Raw genomic sequence first — 24533 nt, forward strand, 5'->3', positions numbered from 1 at the left:
ATTTCACATTATAGCTTGAGAAACCTTTCATTTATATGCTCCCACCTTGTACAGAATGGATTTTCTGATAATGAACTGATACCCCCACCCCCTTCAAGGTATTTTGTTCTGCAGGTTATATAAAGGGAGTAGGTGCATTCTGTTCTCCCACGGTCCTTTGTGTGTTTTTGAGAGACACAGGCTATTATCTGCCTATATCCTGGCTGACAGGTAACAAGCAAATGTCCAGTAATACTCAGCAAAAATGTCTTTGTAGCTACATTATTTATTCTTGTATAACTTAAGAGACCATAAACATAAAAATTTAAAAGAATAAAAATGCTATCATGTACAGAGACCATTAGCCCTTGAAATAAAATGCATCTAGCATTCATATATTTTCTTTACCCAATAGTAAAATTCAGTTAGCATACCAAAAAGTGCAACCAAGGCTGAAAAATGTAGAAAAAACAATCCTCTGTCTTCTGACTCTCCTTTCCTCATTCTTTCCTTTTCTCCCTAATGTGTTTCATCTTTAGGAAAAGGTAAAGGATTTCCTCTGACATTAAGTCCAGTCGTGACCGACTCTGGGGGTTGGTGCTCATCTCCATTTCAAGCCGAAGAGCTGGCGTTGTCCATAGACACCTCCAAGGTCATGTGGCCAGCATGACTGCATGGAGCGCCGTTACCTTCCCACTGGAGCGGAACCTATTAATCTACTCACATTTGCATGTTTTCAAACTGCTAGGTTGGCAGGAGCTAGGGCTAACAGCGGGCGCTCATTCCGCTCCCAGGATTTGAACCTGGGACCTTTTAGTCCGCAAGTTCAGCAGCTCAGAGCTTTAAAACACTGTGCCACCAGGGGCCCCTTCATCTTTAACTAAATTGTAAATATTTCTTGTAAATCATCAAGTGCTAATAACGATGAAGAGGAAAGGTAAGTGGTATCATTAAGTATTAGTAAGTATGCTATATATACTCTTGGAAGAGGAGACATGGACAACCATATTTATACAAGTTGTTTTGTGTCTACAGAGGGAAATATTGGAATTGCCCAGAGACAGGAAGTCAGATATGCTCTATTTTTGTATTATATTTTATTACTTTTTGACCATTTTATTACTTTTTTTTGGAGATTCAAATGGCTCCTGCTTTGATTCGTAAAGATTCTGAGGGGGTCCCATTCCGATTCGGCAAAGCTTTGTAATTGTTTCATTAAGATTTGTTCCATTAGAGGCAACAGGGAAAAATTTAAGGTTCAGCTCTCAGGATGAAACTTGGCACACTTGTAGGAATCATTTATGATTTTAAGCCTATCAAGTTTCAAAACATTTCGGTCATCCACAAATTTTTAGGACTTTTAAAGATTTTCACAAATACTCCTAGCAGGAGATTTCAGACAAACATTACCAGTAATTCCCTGTTCCACACCAGCAGATGAAATAAATGCATGCCTGAAATACTCTACTTTGTGGCAACACGTTAAAACATTACAACTAACCACAAATATGCGAAAGACCACATAGCAGACATATTCACCCATCAATTGTTAGACATAGGAAATGGCAAGCTGCCAGTAGAACACAGCACGGGACGAATAACACTGCCTCAAAACTTCTGCAACATTGTAACATCTGAACAAGAACTCCTACAAAAAGTATTTCCAAACATCCAAAACAACTACAAAGATGAAAACTGGCTCAGTGAACGGGCTATTTTGGCACAAAAAAAACATAGATGTCTATGCGCTAAATCATACCATTCTGTCAACCATACCAAATCAACCTGTAACATACAAATCCATTGACACAATTGTGGAAGCCGAAGAGGCAATTCATTACCTAACAGAATTCCCGAATTCACTAGATTTGCCAGGATTCCCACCACACATACTCAACTTGAAATTCGGCGTACCTATTATCATGCTCAGAAACATCAACCCACCCAAACTATGCAATGGAACAGCATTACTGAAAAATGTCATTGAGGCAAGAATCCTCACAGGGCCATTTAAAGAAGACATTCTCATCCCACAAATACCAATGATTCCCACATATATGCCATTTCAATTCAGCAGACTCCAATTCACAATTCGATTAGCTTTTGCGATCACAATCAACAAAGCACAAGGACAAACATTACAAGTCTGTGGCATTGATCTTGACACTGAATGCTTCTCCCATGGACAGTTATACGTGGCATGTTCCAGATTCGGAAAACCACAAAATCTATTCATCAATGCTGAAAATGGAACAACCAAAAATATTGTATATCCACAAGCTTTAGGACATAATGTATACTAACGACCATCACTTCCAAAACACTTCAACTCTACAAAGAACCAGACTATCCAAAAACAGTAAAAAGAAAAATCATACTTCCAAAAACAGACATCAAGTTTCACCACAAACCAAAGACAACACTAATTCCAAGCAATCATCACTCAAGATGAAACTTGAGCAAGATAACAAACTTCAAGTACTACTACTGATGTAAGTATAAAGGAGGGAAGGAGTCACAACATACAAACAACCCACTGCATATTGACAAACAACACCAGACTATGCCACAGCAACGCGTGGTCAGGCACAGCTAGTTTAGTATAAGGCTGCTTCCTAGTGTTTAGCAGCAGACAGGGCTTGGGTTTTTCAATGATATGAAGAATATTTATTAAGTTTTGGTATTTGCTCTTCCGAAGAGATTGAAACTTGCTTCCATTATTCTGAATAAGCAACAGATGGGGAAACAGACACAGACTTACATTTTATTAAAGGGATTTCTATCAATGTTCTTTTTTATTCAAAAATTGTAGACAAGAGATAAAGTAGGAACTGTAATATTACTCTGTAAAAGCTGTAACAGATCATTTCAGATTTCTCCCACACATCTTGGATTTGGGATGCCTGAAAAAGTGTTAAAGCTTGTGCACAATCACCTATTATTTACCTGGCATTATAAAGGCCTGAGAGTAATTCTCATTCATGACACATAGAATCATAGAGTTGGAGGAAGAGACCTCATGGGCCATCCATTCCAACCCCCTGCCAAGAAGCAGGAAATCGCATTCAAAGCACTCCTGACAGATGGCCATCCAGCCTCTGCTTAAAAGCCTCTACCACACTCCGGGGCAAAGAGATGAAGATGATTTCTTCAATTTATAGCTCATATTTCTTATAACACATCAGGTTACTTAATAATTTCCCATACCAATACAGGTATACAATTATATGAAATCACAGATTTAAAATAAAATTGCAAGTATCTTAAGCCATAAATTATAGCTTAAGCACTTGCTTATTTTCAAAATGCTTTAACAAAAAATTGTTTTAACTGACAACTAAAAGACAAAATATGTGGGTCAACCAGTACAAAATACAAAAGAGTATTCTGTAACTGGGATGGCAGCATCAAGAAGGCACCATTATTTGTATGGGGTTCAAATACCAGCTTAATCATAGAAGCCCATTGGGTGACCTCATCTTTTTTTTCAGCCTTAGAGGAAAACAAGGCCAAATGTTGTCAAGAAATTCCCCTGATAAAGGTAAAGGTAAAGGATTTCCCCTGACATTAAGTCCAGTCGTGTCTGACTCTGGGGGCTGATGCTCATCTCTGTTTCTAAGCTGAAGAGCCAGCGTTGTCCACAGACACTTCCAAGGTCATGTGGCTGGCATGACTGCATGGAGCGCCATTATCTTCCCGCAGGAGCGGTACCTATCGATCTACTCACATTTGCATGTTTTCAAACTGCTAGGTTGGCAGAAGCTGGAACTAACAGCGGATGCTCACTCTGTCCCCGAATTCGAAACTATGACCTTTTGGTCCGCAAGTTAGAATAATAGAATCATAGTTCTGCAGCTCAGCACTTTAACACGCTGTGCCCGATATACTTGCCTTAAAGTCATCATAAGTCAGAAAGGACTTGAAAGCCCTCAACAGAAACAACAATAGGCTATGCTATTTCAAGATTTCAGAAAGAGATATAGAGGATCCTGAACCTCTATTAGTTTCCTTGGAATGCGGGAGGAACATGGGATAAAGTATAAACTCTTATGGGCAGATGGATACAGAGAAAATAAAGTAGTAATAATCGTAACAATCTGGAATGATGGCAACTATCTGTAATTGCATGTTGCATCGTGGATCCTGCATTAAGCAGGAGAGCAGATTAGATCAGGACATTTTGCGTTATCTGATGTGGGTGACTAGCAAGTTTTTTCATGATATGTCAGGGACCAGCATCAAATTTGTATATATAGGCAGCATTTTTCCTTTCTTTGAAACTTGCCAAGGACTAGCAGCCAATGGCTCGGGGACTAGTAATGATCACCATTTTGCATTGCACTGGATTAGATGACCTCCAGGGTATAATTCATATGTATGCTTCTGTGATTTCATTACAATCTAAACCTCAAACACTACTGAAGAGACATGAACGTGGAAGAGTTACTATACCTCACATGACAAGCCTAAATAACCCAAAGGACAGTCACATTTCTCAATCAGTTGCGCACGGGGAGTCCTTCCTGATACACTTCCTTCCTGTGCAACTTCCATGGAGATCTCAGAAATTCTGGAAGAAGGAAGGAGAGAGAAAAAACCCTGAAAACCAGTTTCCAGTAATGTAAGGGTGGGGGTCATGCAGTTCTTCAGATGTTGTTGGATTGGAAATCTCAATAGCTCTTGCCAGTAGAGGTAGCCATCCAAAAACACCATACCCTACCTCTCAGCTGATAAACCTGTTCAATCCTAGTTTAGATTAAGTTAATACAATAGAATGCAGCTACTTTTACTTATTCCTTTGGCATCATACACATAAGGAAAACAACATCTATTTTGGTCTGTCTGAAAGAGAGATCAAAGCTAGCATTGATTTTAACTTAGTTTCAGTCATTATTAGTCTGTACCAAAATATATTTGCTTATTTACCTTCAATGTTATTTTGTTTTTAATTTAAAGCCAAAATACCTTAGGGGAAAAAGGTTTAAATGAATAGGACATGCATCAGACTTCAAAGGCATAGAAATGAAGAAATACAGCATGTTGTCAAAATTTCATGAAAAAAACTCAAATAAGTGTTCAAATGCATACACATTCCAGGTAAGAACATTCTTTGTGTCTATCTGGAAGAGGGGAGTGTAGTTTAATGTTCTTTATTGTAGATGCCTGCTGTACTAGTCAAAGTCTCTCAAATTATCCATAGTTAATATTCTGAAAGATGTTATAATAGGATCTACCTTGGCAAACTATTATAAATACTCGTGCATATGTTGACCTCATGTATACATTGAGAGAAAGTATTGAGGCCAAAATTATGAATTTTGATATGACTTGTGGATAAGTCTGTGATGCTTCCTGAGAAAAGGGAAAGCACATGCATCACCTCAGGCAGCCAGTCACTTCTGGCCACTGCTGCTGCCATTTTCCTGTCCAGGCCTTTAAAAAAGCTGGAAGCAGTATAGCAACAGAGAGAGTAGAGAGGATATATGTTTCTTTTAGGTTATCCCTGGACAGAATAGCTCTCGTCTTTTGTTGCTCTATTCAGAAACAGTTCTTTTTTGATAAGTTCCTTCAAAAGAACATGAGTGCAGCCTGAGCTTGGACCCAAACACCAGCATGCACTGAAGTCTGGAATTTGTGGCCTGATTTGGAAGTAAAACATAATGTACAAACAGTATATTTATCTAAAGATTAAACAAACAAAACAAATGAACAAAATGGGTTACAGATGAAAAGAATTGGTTTTTACATCTTATTTCAATCTCCAAAAGGAAACAAAGTGGTCAGATATCAGTTTTCCTAACTTGCTCAACCTCCTCTCTTATTTTCCAATAATATGGAGAACAGATTACTCTTGCTGAGTTGCTGCATTCAACCAACTGGGCTTCAACAGCCATCTCTATGTATATGGCTCTGTGGTGAGGGTATGTTTGTAGAGTGAAAAATCTCAGTGTAAAGAGAAGTAAGAGTAGAACAAAAAGTAGAAAATAAAAATAGGGTGTGTGTGCATTGGAAAGAGAATGTTCAAAGGTACAAGTCATGGGAACATTAGATAATAGGCACATTCATTGTTTACTGATGCCTTGATCAAAATTTCTCATACTTCTCGTATAAAGAGTTCCAGTACTTTAAGTAAAGGAGAAACAGCACAAAACAAAAAGTACTAAAGATGGCAGCTAAATACACAAATTTCATATTTGGCTTCAATAAAAGAAACCTGTCTAGGGAGATGTGGTTGCTGCTTGGAGCATATTTAATGGATCTGAGTCTGAACAGTGATCCCCAGTCAATATTATGAAATCTGAAGTAATCAGCTTGAAAAAGGAACACATAGTTCCAGTTCAGATAGATGGATTGTCTTAGTCCACTTTCATGAAAAGGAAAACAGCCACATAATGAAAGAAATGTTTCCATTTTGAACAGTAAATGCGAAAAGTGGGCGCAACAAGATTAGCATAGCAGAAGAAAAATGTTTGGCTTTAGATTTTTAGTGGCAGCTTCTGAATCATTCGGTCTAGAAGCAGAAACATAATTAGCAATGCTGCTAAATTATACAGCCAATATAGAGCAATCCCTGGAATTAAATTATTTTACACTTGGACCTACTGTCAGCATGAGGTTTCTTTACAATGTTTTTCTGCAGTATCAGTGATATGCAATGCTGCATTTACAAACATTTCAGATAATCCAATTTTTATATGTGCTGAAATTAATTAAAAAATAGTCACAGAAAAAATTGGTTTCATTCAGGCCAATTAGCAGCCCATCAGCTTTCCGGGGTCTCTGCCTCCAGCTGTGGGTGCCACTTACAAAATGTTTTACAAAAAAGCAGATGTAGACTAGAATACTTCTGGGTCACCAATGCCATTAAATTAATTGTTGAATGGTGACGCAACATTTGTAAATCCAAGTGATTCAGTAAACCTCTACTATTCAAGACGAACAACAGTATATAGACCATGGAATGCTCCTACAGCTTTAAATTAAGGTATTAATTGTTGCACAATACAGTACAATACCCATTTTCTCCCTCCTTTGTCATGGAAGGTGTGAATAGGAGGTTTAACAGCTTTCAAGTAAATTTGGCTTTAAACCTTCATGGGATGAGAAGTTCTGCCTTATCAGGCCTTTCAATTACCCTACATACTCATGTATAGATCTAGAAACTTTATTTAAAAAATCAGCTGAAAAAACCTCGGTCCACAGGTCTGCGTAAGAAGTTTCCCTTAACTTATAATAAAGGAGAAACCATCCCCTTATGTGAGCAGAAACTGTTCTCTGCACTGTGGTGCTGCTTCTGGCCTTTTTCAATGTCAGGGTAGGAAATGGCAGCAGTGGCCAGGGATGACTGCAACCCACTGAAGCAACATTGATGTTATTCCCTTTTTATGGAAGGGTCCTCAACTTATACATGGTTCATATAAAAATCCATAATTCTGGCCCCAAAGCTGTCCCTCAACTTATACATGAAGTTGACTTACACATGAGTATAAATGGTATATTTGTGTCCTTCAGCCCAAGTCCAACATGGAAGCCAGTGAGGCCCCTGCTTGGAGTGCACGGTCCCCTGGGATGCCGTTGAGCCGCCCCCCCCCCCCCCCCGCGGGGACCACCAGCTCAGTTGAAGCCTTTCGCCTTCGGCAGTGGGCATGGCTCTCTCTTCCCTTCTCTCTCTTCTCTCCCTGCTTCTCTCTCTCTCTCTCTCTGAGAGGTCGGAGAGAGAGAGAGAGAGAGAGAGAGAGAGAAGCAGGGAGGGAGGGAAGAGAAGAGAGAAGAGCCATACCTGCCACTTGGCCTTCTCCTCGCCCTGCCTTGGAGCCATCCCTGTTTGGTTTTGCTGCTTTCCAAATTTCAGCCAGGAGCCAGTTAGGCTTAAAGGGGAACACCAGAGCCAGGCGAGCCTTCCTAAAGGGAATCCTTAGAGCCAGAGGAAATCCCTTTAAGAGATATCTCCAGGAGGAGAGCTCCCGGAAAGGATTATGGTACCAGCTCAATTGTAACAGATTCAGTGCCATGTAATCATGTGAGCTGTAGTTTTACAAAGTCCCTAGCCTTCCCTGCAGAAGAGAGCCAGTACCATGCCAAACTACAACTCCCAGTTTTCTGTCAGATTGTTTTGGATTTCAACTCCCACAATTCCTAACACCAGACATGGGCAAAGTTTGCCCTTGCCTAGTATAGAAGCATTCTATTCTTCTCCAGACATGCCAAAAGTTTGTGTATTAAGTGAGAAAATCCTGGGCATTTTTCCCTTTAATGCTAAAAGTTAATAGGTTGTTCAGCAACAGCCTACTGGCTGGGTTGCTATGAGTTTTCTGGGCTCTATGGCCATGTTCCAGAAGCATTCTCTCCTGACGTTTCACCCACATCTGTGGCAGACATCCTCAGAAGTTTTGACATCTGTGGGAAACTAGGCAAGTGGGGTTTATATATCTGTGGAAGGTCCAGGGTGGGAGAAATAACTCGTCTGTGGGAGGTAAGTGTGAATGTTGCAATTGGTCACCTTGATTAGCATCGAATAGCCTTGCAGCTTCAAAGCCTGTCTGCTTCCTGCCTGGGGGAATCCTTTGTTGGGAGGTGTTAGCTGGCCCTGATTGTTTCCTGTCTGGAATTCCCATTTTCTGGGTGTTGTTCTTTATTTACTGTCCTGATTTTAGCTTTTTTAAATACTGGTAGCCAGATTTTATTTTCATGGTTTCCTCTTTTCTGTTGAAATTGTCCATGTTCTTCTTATGGATTTTAATGGCTTCTCTGTGTAGACTGACATGGTGGCTTTTAGAGTGGTCCAGCATTTCTGTGTTCTCAAATACTGGCTATTAGGAATTGTGGGAGTTGAAGACCAAAACATCTGGAGGGCCAAAGTTTGCCCATGCCTGATTTAGATCCATCTCAAAAAAGGGTATATTTGCCAAGCCCTTTGGATACGACCTTGGAAATATCTGGTTATAGTGCAAAATGTTCTCAAGTGTTGGGTTTTTGAAGCTGCAGAAGATGGCTTTAAGGCAATTTCTGCCCCCTCAGCCAAAACATATACAGCCAACTTCAGTAAGCTGGAAATAAGGTCTTAATCATGTATCCAGCTCAATAGCAGATTGTGATGGGAAAGTTCTGGAAAGTGCATTATAGAGCAGGCATGGGCAAACATTAGTCCTCCAGATATTTTATAATAATAATAATAACAATAATAATAATTGTTATTATTCTATTTTATTTCTAACCTGCCCTCTCCCCCCAAAAGGACTCAGGGCAGCTTCCAAATGCAAAGGCAAATATTCAATGCCATATACAATAATAAAAACACAACACAATAAAGTAGCAAATAAATCATAGCTAAAAGTGCATATAAAATTGATTCTATAGAGAGGATAAATGATTGGATTTCAACTCCTACAGCTTAGCTTTCTCTGCCAATAATGGTACCATACCAAACTACAGCTCCCAAGATTCTGTAGCAGTGAGCCATCTTGGATATTGCAAGGGATTATTATTATTATTATTATTATTATTATTATTATTATTATTATTATTTTATTGTATGACACAGCAAACAAGATAGATATGCTGGATTTCGTTTCACAAAATCACAAGTCAAACACTTCCCAAGTGTCTAGGACTGTGTGATGTATTTTCGGATGATGCATGCAGATCCCAGTAGGGGGGCCTTTTGCAGTTGGCAGATCGTAATTTTGTCATTGTCTATTGTTTCCAAATGCCGGCTGAGATTTTTTGGCATGGCACCCAGTGTGCCCATCACCACTGGGACCACCTGCACTGGTTTCTGCCAGAGTCTTTGAAGTTCAATCTTGAGGTCCTGATAGCGGCTGAGTTTTTCCTGTTGTTTTTCGTCAATGCGACTGTCACCCGGGATGGCAACATCAATTATCCAAACATTTTTCTTTTCCACAATTATTATTATTATTATTATTATTATTATTATTATTATTATTATTAGGCCTTGCTCCCGAGAAGGTTTCTCCGCTGTGGCTCCCTACTTATCTACCTTTCCACATATTCTCCACACACACACACACACACACACATGCATATATATATATATATATATATATATATATATATATATATATATATATATATATATATAACACACACACACACATTCTATTCACCTCTACCTTCTACTTTTTATTTTTCAGTGATTGGTTTCGGGAAGGGGGGAGGGCACCAAAATGCTGCTTGCTTACACTTGAAAATTGCCTAGGGCCGGCTCTGGTGTCCTTGCAGGTTAAAGAGTTTTATCGTGGCCAGCAGGCTCCTCTGGAGGAAGCTGAGAAAGGAATAATTAAGCACCAACTGAGACCTCAAGATAAAAAGCCTGCAATGTAGTGATTCAGGGTGGCAGACAATGTTGTGATTCTTGTCTTGGAACCAGGCTCTGCTGCCTCCCAGTTTTGTTTTCAAGGTCTCCTGGCTGTTGACTTCTGGACTTTGACAAACGAAATTTCTGACTCTAGATTGTGATCTTGCCTTTGTTGTTACTTTTCTCTCTGCTGTTCCTAAGTGTGCTCTTCAAAAAAATTCCTGACTTTGTATTCCAGTAATCTGAATCTTTGGCATTGTTGTTTGTGTGAATTTTGTGCTTCTGACTCTGGAATGGACTCTGACTATTCTTCTACTGCCAGCTAAGATTTCAGACGATCAGCATTTCTGACTCTGGACTGTTGACCTTGGCTGTTTAGGTAAGTTTGTTTGAACTTGCTTTTCCCCAATGGTTCTGCATATGACAACCTGTTTGTCAAGTAGTCAGAGAAAGTAGCCTTATCTGTAAACTGGAATGTTACAGGGAACAAAATACTTTGGCTTTCCTCCAGTGGCTCTTGTTTATAACAGGCTATCCATTTTATCAATCAAGCAAACTTTATTTATTTCTGCCTCATCTCCCCATGGGGACTTAGGGTGGCTTACAACATGAAGGCAGCCATTTGATGCCTCAAAAATAATAAGCAATAAATTAAACAATAAATAAATAATATTAGTATTAGTTAAGACAGGAACTTGCAGTGATACAATAGGGTGGGGCACAGATTCTAAATGTCAGTGCAATCCAAGATTTGGCATTCCATATTGTTCACCTCTTCTGAGTTTTCAAAAGCAGAAGTGATTTGCTAGACATTCTGGTTCTGAAAAAATGGTCTTCTCAGACCAAAAACAAGTCTTACTCAACAATGGCCTCAAATGACCAACTGTGCTTCCTTGTTACTTCTGGTGGCATGATTACTTCTTTTCTTCTCTTGCATCTCAACATTTGGAATGCATGTGTTTGTGCAAAAGTGAAGACACTTGGAATTCTGGCTTTGAATTATTGTGTAGTTTTGTGGTTCTGAATTACACACACAACTCATCACTTGAGTTGGATAGCTGGCTCTCCTCCTTGTCTGTAGTTGGGTAATTCCCCAGTATCCCAATGAGATATGGACTTTGCATCTTCATGAAGAAACAGTGATTCATACCCATTCAGCTGTCCCAGGGCCGACTGAAATGCTGGCTGACTGTGTTCAGGTTTTCCTTCATCTTCCCCAAATTGGCAAGCCAAGATAGAATCAACTGAGCCATGGTCCCAAAGGAAAGAAACACATGAAACTGCTAAACTGTGTCTCATTTATCTTCCTTCTGCCTTGGGAAGATGATTCAAAGCGGGACTTCATAGCAAAGAAAAGACTTCTTTCTGAGTCCCTGATCCAAGTGGCGGAGTTAGAATGACCAAATTTAGGCAACAGGCTTCCCCATTCTACGTTTGTATGCCTTATCTCCTGAGAATACAGAATGTAAACAGTAGAGGAACTAAACTGCAAATACAGATGCTTAAAATCCAAGTTCAATGTATTCCTTGGTATCTTATGGGAAGAATGTATAATATTCCTGGCTCAGAGGCCCATAGTTCATTTTTTAAAACCTTTGTTTTTTTCATTATTACTTTTCTTGTTTGAATTTTATTTATTTACAATTATATTCAGGTTACCTTCTCAAGTTGTCATACAATAAAAACAATATAAAACAGAAACCGTATAATACAACATGACGTTCTAATAATAGTCATTACGAATAAGACTTAAGAAAAAGCTAGTAGAAACAGGTGCTTTAGTACTTTCCTGAGAGCTCATACAGAAGGAGCTGAACCAACCCCTGATGCTGAAGGTCCTCGTTGTGTTCAGTGGTATGTATGTGAAAAGGAACTCGGTTGCTGACCTCATTGTGTGGTTAGGTTGGTATGGGTGATAGCAGTCTTTCCTGGGCTCAGAGATATTAGGTGTACATGTTCACACGTGGTATACATTATGACATGGGATAAACATTACAGTGTTTTCTCACTACTTCGCGGTTCACTTTTCGCGGATTTGCTGTTTCGCGGTTTTTCAATAAACTCTGAAAGACTATTATAAATCATACAAAATTACAATTTACAGCCTAAGGAAGGGAGGAAGGAGAAGCCAAAGGGAGAGAAAAGGAGCCCAAGTGGCAACGGGAGGAGAAGGAGGTGTTTATCAACACACAATTGGTTGATAAAGACTTTTTTTAAAAAAAATAATTTTTATTAAGGATAAAATATGGTCTCTTTTCCATAAAAAATGGGGGGAACATTAAGGGTATAGGAAAGTGGGAAAGTAAAGAGAAAAATAACAGCAGAGAGAGAGAGAGAGAGAGGCTATATATGTCCTTCCATTCTTCTTCATGGTAGTCATATTTTTTCTCTCCTCTTTCGTTTCCTAATATGTTTAGTCTTTCTATAACCTATAGCGGTAGTGATTTATTCAGTCCTGTTTGATTTTAAACTTAACTATTTGTATTGTTTCTTTACTTCTTCAAGCAGTCCATTTAATTTTGTTGTCTTTCAGCCACTGATAAAGACTTAAAATAGTGTATAACTACTAAAATAATGTATAAATATTAAAATAAATATAGCGTCCCTACTTTGCGGATTTTCACTTATTGCGGGTGGCCCTGGAAACTAACCCCAGCGATAAGTGAGGGAACACTGTATTTGAAAACACAATTCTTAAGTTCTCTGTAAAACTGAATAAGGTAATACAAAATGATTACCTTGTTTGCCTCATGAAGCTGCCATGAGTAGCCTTAATAAGTATGTAATGAATGCTGTAGAGGACATCCATGAAGTCTTCACGGTTCACCGTTCTACTGACCCTTGGACCATCCCCATGGTATTTCCACTCATGCTGGAGGGGGAAAAGTCATCAATGTCACATGCGCTCATGATTTAACAGTTTCCAAAGTGCCTGTGACATAACCTCTTGAACAGGCTAGATTGAAAAATTACCTCTGTCATTTCTATCTCATGCCTTGTCAATTGACCATTCAGAGGAGCAGCTACATGCCTGACAATAATTCGTGTTTGTGCGGGAGGCCCACCCCTGATGATGACCTGGGGGTTATAGGTCGCAAAGCCAGTTTCTTCTCGTGCTTCAAAGAAGATAGCATATTTCAGTTTTCCTCCATAAGCTGCCAGCTAACAAAGAAAAGAAGACCATATAAATACTGACTGGAACGCAATAGCAAATATAACAGAATAAAAAAAAATTCTATGGGAGTATGCATATTCAAATAGTGAGAATGAGATGAAATGTTTCAAAACATAGTTATATGGAGCTAAACATGATATTACTGTGCGTGAATGGGCACAGCAATTTTTTAAAAATACGAATGATCAATTAGCACTAATTTAATCAGACAAGTTCCATTTTGTATGCCTAATCTTGACCTACTAACACATATAGTGACTTCAGATGAAATTGTGGAGGCCATTACTACATGCTCTTTTAAAGAAACAAACTAGCCAGCAAGTTTTTGTATGGACAGTTGAAAATGTGTTGGTTAGTTGTCTAGCATACCTTCTTATTTTTCCTGTAACAAACTATCAAGTTGGCGGCTTTGAAAATTTAAAAATCATACTATCCAATATAAAACTAACCTGAAGCATATTTCAGTGTGGTGGATGCTGCAAGAATCTTTTATACCGTGTTTCCCAAACACATTTCTTGGTCTCTTACTATGGTTGACCAGGTTAGGAGACTGTTCTTTTATGGATAATCCCAAATTGATCCAGGTCAACCATAGCCACAGGCAGAAATAGAATGGAGCATTGCACAGTCTTAATGCTTACCTCAATATTAAGAAAGTTGTGATGCAGCCATGTTCAACATAACTCCCTCTGCCACAGTTATTAAACAGTATTATTCAAGTATTCCAATTGAGTTTGCCTCAACCCAGGACAAAAAAGAATAAATAAGGCTCCATCTCTTTTATTTTTGCCTTTTAGAATGAGAACTTAATAGAGATTAGTATATAATAATGGTAATGCTAGACAGTTACTTGTTTAAAAAAAATCTGGTTACCTATAAGACAGAGTTTCCCCCACAAAGTTTTTGAATAGATTCTCCTTTCTTGTGTTTATTTTTTGGCCACTGATGTTCAACAGAAAATTCATAGTTAATGCTGTGGAAAAATAGCCATTGCAGTTCATACCTTTAAGTTCTTCTTTTTTTCTAATAAAAGGAACACAGCTCAAATTATAATTCACATTCTTTACCTTCCGTCCTTCGAACTGTTCAGGAAGTCTCCAGTAAAATGGTTCTGAATGTAACTCTTGCTTCACCAAGTCAATATTTGCAATTGTCTCTGGATACTGGTATACAATGCCATGGACAGTTTGGTGCTGGACATTTTCATCAACCAGAGGAAGGATGACCTGATCTGGCTTCAGAGTCAACTGAAGGTAATTGAAGAATAGAACAAAAAAAAGTATGTTTTCTTTTTCAAGAGAAAACATTATTCATTTATGAATAATTCAGGGAAAAGGGGGGTAGGCTTTAGGGATCGTATTTTCAAACAGAAGCTTAGGATTCTAAACCTGGAATCAGAGGCAAATTATGGTTCATGGTTGACACATATATAGTGTAGTTAAACAGCAGGTCATATCAAAACATTGTTTCCGGTATTAATGCTAACCTTGCAGTTCTTCAACACTGAAATACACACCTCATTTCAGCAGCCCAGTTTTGAGGTAAAGCATCACATTTTAAATCCATATTCAATACATTTGATAGAAAACCTTGCAGATTTACTATAAAATTGCTCTGATATCTGGCTGCAACTTTCAACCAACTATTTGTCTGGTCCTCATCTAAATTTAAATGATTTACTAGACAAAAAATAACATAAAAGCATGCAAATGTTAAAGACTATCAACTACAATAATTCACTTTTCATTTTAGTTCTGTATAAAGAAATGTTGCAGATAAAGAAATGTTCTAATACTAGATAGAAACAAATCTATATAACACAGCAAAGGCATTAACATTTGTTTTTTCAAAATGTCAATGAAAGGGAAGACACTTTTCAAGTTTGCATCTTAGAAGATGGATTCTGTATGCTCAACTATTATTGCTGTTTCCCTATGGTTTAGGAAAAGGCTATTTTTGTTGTTGTTTTAATGTTTATTTATGTTTATTTATACCCCACTTTTTCTCTCCACAAGGAGAGTCAGGCTAAAGAACTTTAGACCAAATGTCATATATGGTCCCTCCTTGCTTACCTGGAAAGTCTTCTTATTTGGGGCTCGATCTACACCCAGTGCTAGAATTGGGTGTCACAAGTCTCAACCAAAGTGTACAACTGAAGTCTAGGCTATCTGATGGACTTCATCTCCTTGTATGGGTCTTCCGGAAGTCTCCCAAAAACACCCTTCTTTCAGTCCCATCACTTTCACAGGTACAGATGGTGAGTAGTACATGGGGAATTCTCAATGGCAACCCCAAGGCTCTGGAACTCCTACACAAGTAGGCTAAAATAGCTCTTTTCATGCTGGTCTTTCATCAATAGTCATACACTTTTTATTCTGATATGTCTTTAGAATTGAAGAATTTTAACAAAATGGCTTTTCTGCTGTACTGTTATAAACTGAACATTTAAACTACTTTTTATTATTTTAAGTGCATATTTTAAATAGTTTTAATATTGCCAATAGTTTAATTTTATTTTAATCTTATCTTTTTGTATGCTTTAAGATTTGCTGTAATTATTTCACTTTGTAAATCCATTTGAGTCTCAGTTCTCAAGGAAAAGTCAATATAGCTGACAGCAACAACAACAGCATAGGCAAGTAAGACTAACAAAACCAGACCAGTTCTTGCATTGCAATTCAAGAATTTAAGCTGTAGACTGTAACTTTATATAGGCTTTTACCCATTCATACAATTAGCTCCACCTCCTGCAACTCGTATATGCATTGGAAGAGAAATACTTCCCACAGAGAAGCTGTTGCATAATTTACAAGGCTGCATACGATTATGATTCCAAAGTGGGAGGGGAGCCTATATGAGTATATCAAAGACTCCCCATTGCCAACAATATGTGAAATCAGATATGGCAATTACATTAAGTTAAAGAAAACCATCCTTGAAAAACATCAGTCTCTGTCTGAAACTTCATAAACTGCCTGTCTGGCAGAGAAGCAGCCCTGAACTGACATTATTATTTTTCAACTGTATTTGCAGCAAATTCAGTATTACAATGACAGCATGTCCCTTTGAAGTGCTAATGCCAAATGGCTTTACTCTGGAGGTGTCCCTGGTTCTCTTGCATTTGACATGCTAATCAGTGGGAAACTAGTTAATGTGCAAAGTATTTCAAACATTTGCCTTAGTGTCAGGGTACCCATGTAGCAGAAGGCTTGCCGGTTGTACTCAGTCTGCTCTAAAATAGATTGGAATAGTTTGAAATTTGAGATGTTCACAGAAACATTTCGAATTTCAAATTTATAAAGCTGCAAGCCTAATTTAAATATGAGATTCACGAGCGGCATAATTGATCATTAGGGAAATTTAAGTCATATATACTTGCATCTTTCACAGCATCTTATGTGCATGTATGGGGAGAGGGTGGCGGGAGATGTGAAACTCTAATTATCTTTCCATGCAATACCCAGCAAGCTTATTCAGGGATAAGTTCCACTGAGCACACTGGGACTTACTTCCAAATTTGCTCATCATTAAACTATATTCCTCTTCAACATCATGACAAATGAATTAAATTTGGACTGAGGACAGCATCTGAGTACTAAGGGTTTCGGTTTCCCTGAATGCGGGAAGAGAGGTTTTTTCTCTCACACACCTCTTCATTTCTCATCACTTGATTACTTAACCCTGGAGGATTTGCAACTGAATGTGTAAAATTTATTCTGCTAAATAGCACTGCACTGGGTTCTATCTCTGGTGTTTGATCTGTAATGGCTTGTTCAGATGCAAATCATCACTTAATCTACAGTCTTCAAGTGATCAGCATTCATGTGTGAACTGGCTCAGCATCTTGAATACTTTATTCACATTTTTTTAGTCTTGACACTCCATTTCTACAAAAAAAGGCTCAACCTTGCTCTTTAGTACCTGAAGTACTTGAGAATTTTGATGTAGGTTCTATGAAAAGTTATGATCAGTGAACAATCAAGATGGAACATGAATTTTGAAAGCTTAAATTTACATATAGAGCAAAGGTAACTGTATAATGAGTGTCCCTAATCTCTTTCTATGGATTTTGTATGCAATATACAGTTGAGGAAACTGTAGATACATTCACAGCCTACTGACACCTTTGTACTTATGATATCACATATATGGCTTTTGCTTCCCCCTCTTACCCCCCCCCCAATCTCTTTTGAAAACAAAAATGCAGGTTTGGTAGGGGTACAGGGAAAAGAAATGAATTATTCACTTAAACTCGCAAAACTGTCTCTGAGCATTATTTGTCTAAGAAAACCACATGAAATTCATGGAGTTGCCATAAGTCAAACAGGTGACTTGAAAACACATACATGCGCGTGTACATTTCTTTCCTCCATTAAAAAATAAGACAAGTTTCAGAATGACCTTCAGATTCCTTAGCTAGGTAATTTTTGAATGAGAGGATCTTTCTTATTTCTCAGTCTTAATGCTAGATCATTTAAAAATGACTCAATTAATATCCGTCCCTTTTATATGCACCAAGAAATCTTACAAGTAGATTTTTATGAGAAGTACACTGCATTTTAATTTAATGATTATTTAAAATAAAAACAAAGTACATGCACACTTCTGATATCTATGTCATAAGGAATCTTTCATATGCTTTATATTATTAAAATCTATTTCTAATATTTGCAAATATGAAACTAGTTAATATATAAATACATAGAATGTCACACTCCCATGATAAATATGTACATTGGCCAAATATGTAAAATGGTCCATCTATTGCCTTTCCCTGAACTTTTAAGAGCTTATTATTAGTATGAAAGGAACAGTTTTCAGAGCATGATCCTCTATTAAAAATTAATAGGAAAATATATTTAGATGTAATACCCTTGAAATATATGGTTAGTCCAGGTAATGCTGGGAGATTCTGATTTTCCTCACTATTTCACATTTGAGAAGAGATGAGTGTTATAGGGCAATTTTCCCACACTTGACTACATTGCCTTTTCCTAGGTTTTAATAGCTTTCTGTCGAGCTTGACATCTATTACCTTATCCGAGACTTTTGGTAAATGTTTTGACCCTGACTGCCTAATGGAACATGGTCTTCTACCTGCTTCTTGAAATACACAAGGGGAAATGGCTGGAATGTTCCCCGCACAACATATTTTCGAGTACTATCTCTGCATTTGAGTAAAAGACACCAGCAGGAAACAACATTATCGCATTACATGGCTCAATAGTCTCTTACTCACCCACATACGGACCAGGCCCTTTGCCTCACTGCACTGCGATGTCAGGCCAAAGCAATAGCAGCTGCTGCAGCCAAGTGGATTCCTGGCAGAGAGTCCAAACCTGCCAGGTTTGCACCTGTCACAGTAGACACCTTCCACATTCATCTATTGTAGAAACAGAAGAGAAAGCTTTAGAGTTAACATCTTCTTTTCACGCTGTAACACACAAGCATAGCAAGCCTGGCAATCATAATAAGATTCTTAAAACATATAATAATTATAACAACAGTAGGATGAGCATGTGGTAAACATGCTGACCTTTGCAGAATAAAGCTCAATAACTGTAGAAATTGAAGCACTTATAAAAAGTTCCCCTTATTGGAAGTGAAGTAGTTAGTGACAGAGGAAGTTCTAGAGAACCTTTGTTTCCTCCATTGATTTTTTTTTGATTTATGGATATGAGTTCCTTCCTATGAGTTATGGATATTGGTTCCTTCCTGCTTGCAGAGAGCACTTTACAAAAGTTAGCTAGTCTTTTATGGCCCTTTATCTTAGGAAGAGAGAATTCATAAGGCTCCTGTCCTGGAATGGCTTACACCCACACATTTGAGCCAGTTCTTCCACTAAAATATACCCTATATTCATGTATAAGTCTAGAAATTTCAGTCAAAACATCAGTCCAAAAAAAAAGAAAAAAAGAAAACTGGGTCAACTTATCCACTGATCAATGCCTTGTACTTTGATTGTTATATATAAAAATGGAACTATCCCCTTATCTGAGTAGAGTGATGAAAAGCAAGAACTTAAAAGAAACACTGACCCTTTCCCTCCCTGCCATGATGCTACTTCTGGCGTTTTTTTAAGTGTCTAGGGGAGGAAATGTCAGTGTTGGCTGGGGATACTTTGTCCTGAGGTGGCATTAGTACTTTCCCCTCTCCACAGAATGACCCTTATCTTGTCCACAAATCATATCAAAATCCACATTTTTGGCCCCAAAATCTGTCCTTGAGGTTGACTGCTACATGAGTATATACAGTAAAGAGGCAATATTTTTAATCTATCTTTTTTCTATCCAAGATAGATTTTCTGAAGTACAGTAGAGTCTCACTTATCCAACGTAAACGGGCCGGCAGAACGTTGGATAAGCGAATATGTTGGATAATAAGGAGGGGTTAAATAAAAGCCTATTAAACATCAAATTACATTATGATTTTACAAATTAAGCACCAAAACATCATGTTAGACAACAAATCCTCAGAAAAAGCAGTTCAATACATGGTAATGTTATGTAGTAATTACTGTATTTATTAATTTAGCACCAAAACATCATGTTTTATAACAAATCCACAGAAAAAGCAGTTCAATAAATAGGGCCTCTGGAAGTGTAAGGAGTCAGATATGGAGAAATAAAGCAGCATTAACTCAACAGTTTTTCTTCAGGTTCAGTCCTACTTTGTGAGCATACTGTAGTTTTAATCTCATCTGCTTTCCCACTGCCCTGGAGTACTTGAGTGCTTAGGATATGAATGCCTGACCATAAACCAAAATAAAGGACAGGTATTATTTCTCTAAAAGGGAAAGAAGCAATATTATGTGAACACTAGAGTGAAAACAGCCATCCCTTCCTATAAGATGAATGCAAGAATGTTTTGTAGCTCATTCAGGGCTCTCACCATTTCCTGTTCAGCGCCTGGCAAATGGAGCAGCCGACTAAGTGTTGCTGCTTAGAGAAGTTTCTCTATGCAGTAACATGCAGATCCCCCCCCCCCTGCGCCTCCCGGGGAGTGGAGCAGGTGACTGCGTGTTGCTAGGCAGCAACATGCAGACAGCCTTCCACTCCTCCTGGCGACTGGTGAAGCCGAAAGTGTTGCTGCTTAGAGAAGTTTCTCTAAGCAGCAACATGCAGAAGGCCCCCCGCTCCCCCCAGCGAGCAGAGCAGCTGATTGAGTATCAGCAACATGCAGAGGTCCTCCCGCCCTTCCCGACGAGTGGAGAAGCCCGCTGCATTTTGCCAGGAAGGGCGAGACGCGGCAGTGCAGGCTGGATGCTCCGATGGGAGAGGCCTGCTGTGCTAGAGCAACCACTGAGCTGACTTGCGTCGGATAATACGGTACGTCGGATAAGCGGAAGTCGGATAAGCGGGACTCTACTGTAATACTTTTTCAACTTTACAAGAGCATCCTGAGTATTTAACTCCTGTTTTCTACTGCAAGCTCATATTGCACTGGCTACGCTGTACTCTGCTTGATATAGGTACCATACATCCCCACTGCTCTTTCCTGCTGCTCTATAGTAAAATGCATGTCAATGAGAAACTCAAGAGAAGCATTCTGACTGAAAATGTTGAATCTGCTTCATGTTGGATCAGACCAGTAGAAAAAGCTTTGGAAAAAGAGTGCACAAAATAAAGATTTGCCTCAAAGGATGTGCAAAATACATTTTTAAAACACATCAGGTGATCAGGAGTGGAATCAATTACAGCCCAACTCAGAGGTATTGAGGTTGTAACTCCTCTGATTCCTCTGGTTGTTCTAGCCAGTTGATGGGAGTTGCAGTCCTACATCTGGAAGGCCATAGTCAATTCCCAGTTTGGATGAAAATGAAGTTTCTGGAGAAATATGAGATATGATTCCTGAAAATTATTTGCCCACTATTTAACTATAAGTTTGTGCAGAAACCAGGACACTTATTGTAGGAAGATTCTGAACCAGTAAAGGTCTTCTTATATTCTTCCTTAACTTTTACTACAGAGAAAGGGAATGTAATGACCATTTTATAATACAACAGTTATATTAGAGCCAGTGAGGCCCAAACTGGATTAATAGAAATTGAAAATGAACAGTATAAATGAAAAAGTGTGCATATTCAGAAATAACACATATAAAAAAAATTGCTTAAAAGTATGTAAATGTATCATTTAACATTTCAAGTGTTATAACTCCACTCAAAATGGTAGTTATGCATAGATTATTGATTTCAAAGGGCTACATGAATTCTTTACATCTGTGATTTGTTTAAAAACATCTTCACCATGCTGTATAGAAGACAATTAAGGCAATGAATTAAGATGGTTTTATGGTCTCTACCTAGTTGAAAGCCATAAACTATTCTCTTCACAATGGTCTCCTGAGACAAAGTCCACTATCCAGACAAATTTTAAATACCAGTTTCTTATTGTCATATCTCATCACAGTACCCAGCTCTGTGTCTTCTGCATGTACTGAGATCCTAGTGTCAATGCAAATGGCTATGTAAAAGACAATGGTAAGAGAACACTTCTGGCTCATGGACTTTTATTATACTGGTTTCCAAACACATTGCAACTTAATGGACCCAATTCAGGCTTAGTTGCTCTTCAGCTCATCTGAAATTCAGAGTATCAAAGCTTTTTTTCTTCTTCGTGTCAGGAGCAACCGGAGTTGCTTCTGGAGTGAGAGAATTGGCCGTCTGCAAGGACGTTGCCCAGGGGACGCCAGGGATGTTTTGATGTTTTATCATCCTTGTGGGGGGCTTCTCTCATGTCCCTGCATGGAGCTGGAGCTGATAGAGGGAGCTCATCCACATTCTCCCCGGGTGGGATTCAAACCTGGCAGCCTTCAGGTCAGCAACCCAACCTTCAAGTCACAAGGCTTTTATCCCCTAGGCCATCGGAGGCTCCAGTATCAAAGCTAACTAGTCCCGCTGATTTCATAGCATTTTTACTTTTCATGGTGCTGAAGAGAGCAAGCTAAACAAGCCCCAGAATTCTTCTGTCCAAATATTGTTGGACAGTAAAGTCAGTCCCACATAGTATGGCCAATGGCTAGAGTTCAGAAATTATAGTCAAGTGGCAAATGGCATCCATATGGCCACAGGTCTCCTGCCTGCAAATTGTATTAACTCACCACAAATGGAAAATATAGGGAGAGAAAACTGCTCATTTCTCCAATTCATTTTCTTACATATTTCCTGTTAAATCTGCAGATGTATTACCTGATAGGAATGGAAGATGAGGGATGAGCCAAGTTTATGGTATTGATTTGCTCCTCCCCCCCCCCCCAGTGATTCTCCTTTTTCTTTCCCAAATAGATGTCAAGTTATTTCCTATTAATTTAAGGGAAGCTTCAGACTTAATTATTCAAGAACTTTCCCTTGTATTGAAAATGTCAGTTGTGAAGGATCCTAAAATATGTCTATACGTCTTTTTAAAGGAGATAATAGCAGTCTTTTATATAAAGGCCCTGTAATACCTTGCATTGTTAGCTCGGTTGATAATAGCTCAGGGATGAAAAGATGTTCACAATTATTTACTATTTGCATATAATATATAAAAAGATATGGAAAGGAAAAGTTAAACCAGATGCATTTTATTTAAATTGATACCCATTCTTTCAATATGCTAACAATGAAACCACAGATACTGCTGTTCAAGATAAATATGGGTAGAATGGCAAAAATAAGTGCAGTTTGAAAGAAAAGAACTAATTTGGATAATTTGGGCTGTTCTATCTTCCTATGGACTCTAGTACTATAATTATATATTTAAATGATAATGAGAATTTTGGACAATAATTAATTTTAAAATATTCTTTTTTCCGTTCATTGTTGTAGTAGAACTAATTGCTGAGAGAGAGGGGGGGTGATACAATAAAGGACTACTGTTAAATTTGCTTTATTTTTTATGCCTTCAAGTAATTTCCAATTTATGACTAGGGCAAATTAATCTTGGGGATTTTTGAGAAAGATTTGTTACTTTTGCCTTACTCTGAGGAAGTGTAGATTTGCCCAAAGTCAGCCAAGGGGTTTTCTTGGTTGAGTGGGGACCCTATTCTCGAGCCATGTTAATATACTCACAATGTTTATTCCATTTACTCTGTAGGTCCATTCTGAACTCAACAGAGTTGAATAAGTAATTGGTAGGGGTATAACAGTTGTCTACAACTTCTATGAGACAAAGAGCATGGCAATGGTCAGGATAGACATTGTAATGCAAAACATAGAGAATCCAGGTTTGGAAAAATTAAACAATATTATCATGCTTGTTTCTGTGTGCATTCAGTTTGGCTCTAATCTCTGTTGACCATATCAGAGGACTTCCTTGGCAGAAATGGATTGTCACTATTTTCTTCTAAGGCTGACAAAATATGATTTGTCCAGTGTTTCCATAGTTGAGCAATTATTTGAACCATTATTTCCTAGAGTCCTAATTCAAAACTAGAAACATTATACCATGTTGGCTCCTTATTCACATCTAGAGAAATATGTTGAAGAGTTAATTTTCAACTGATCATGTCTGAGCTCAGCTACAATGGAGATAGATTAGCAACAGAAATGAATAACTTTCATGATAGTGTCATTCTTTATTGCTTACCTTGCAAGTGCACTGTCCTGAATGATCTGAACATGAACATTTCTCCATCTCTGAATTACAAGTATGTGGCTCAGTCCCTGCTACCATGCATTCGCAGGCAATGCACTGTGGATAGTTTCGATATCCCAGCCTGCATTCAGTACATTTATCCCCTGAAAATTCTGGACGGCAGAAACAGCAACCAGTATCAGGGTTACATTGGAAACTGAGAGATCCAGCTGTACTACATTCACAGGCCTAAAATAGGAAAAGAAGATGTAACAGTATCATCATCATCTAATTTTTGATAGGATGGATTCTCAAATTTAAAATAGGCACACTTCCCCAAAATAATAAAAACCTATGTTTTTATTTTGTGCAAGTAAAAGTTCGCAACCATAATATAACCATAATTTACAGTGTGATTTTTTAAAAAAATTAAAGTTTTTAAAGTGAATGATTTTTAAGCTTTGGTATTGTGGAGAATTATTTCTTCCAAGCCTGAGACATTTTTGTT

General features: G+C 38.2%; 1 protein-coding gene across 1 annotated transcript in view; it reads right to left on the reverse strand.

Moving 5' to 3' along the window:
- The window catches only part of lama2 (laminin subunit alpha 2), a 630991-nt gene that overhangs the window by 178752 nt on the left and 427706 nt on the right, over positions 1-24533 (reverse strand). Inside the window, 6 exon segments of the mRNA XM_062978830.1 lie at positions 4432-4549; positions 13033-13166; positions 13268-13456; positions 14537-14716; positions 18709-18852; positions 24038-24274. Coding sequence (XP_062834900.1) covers positions 4432-4549; positions 13033-13166; positions 13268-13456; positions 14537-14716; positions 18709-18852; positions 24038-24274 — 1002 coding nt within the window.

The sequence above is a fragment of the Anolis carolinensis genome, chromosome 1, assembly GCF_035594765.1.
Source record: "Anolis carolinensis isolate JA03-04 chromosome 1, rAnoCar3.1.pri, whole genome shotgun sequence".
In the NCBI taxonomy this organism is placed as follows: domain Eukaryota; kingdom Metazoa; phylum Chordata; class Lepidosauria; order Squamata; family Dactyloidae; genus Anolis; species Anolis carolinensis.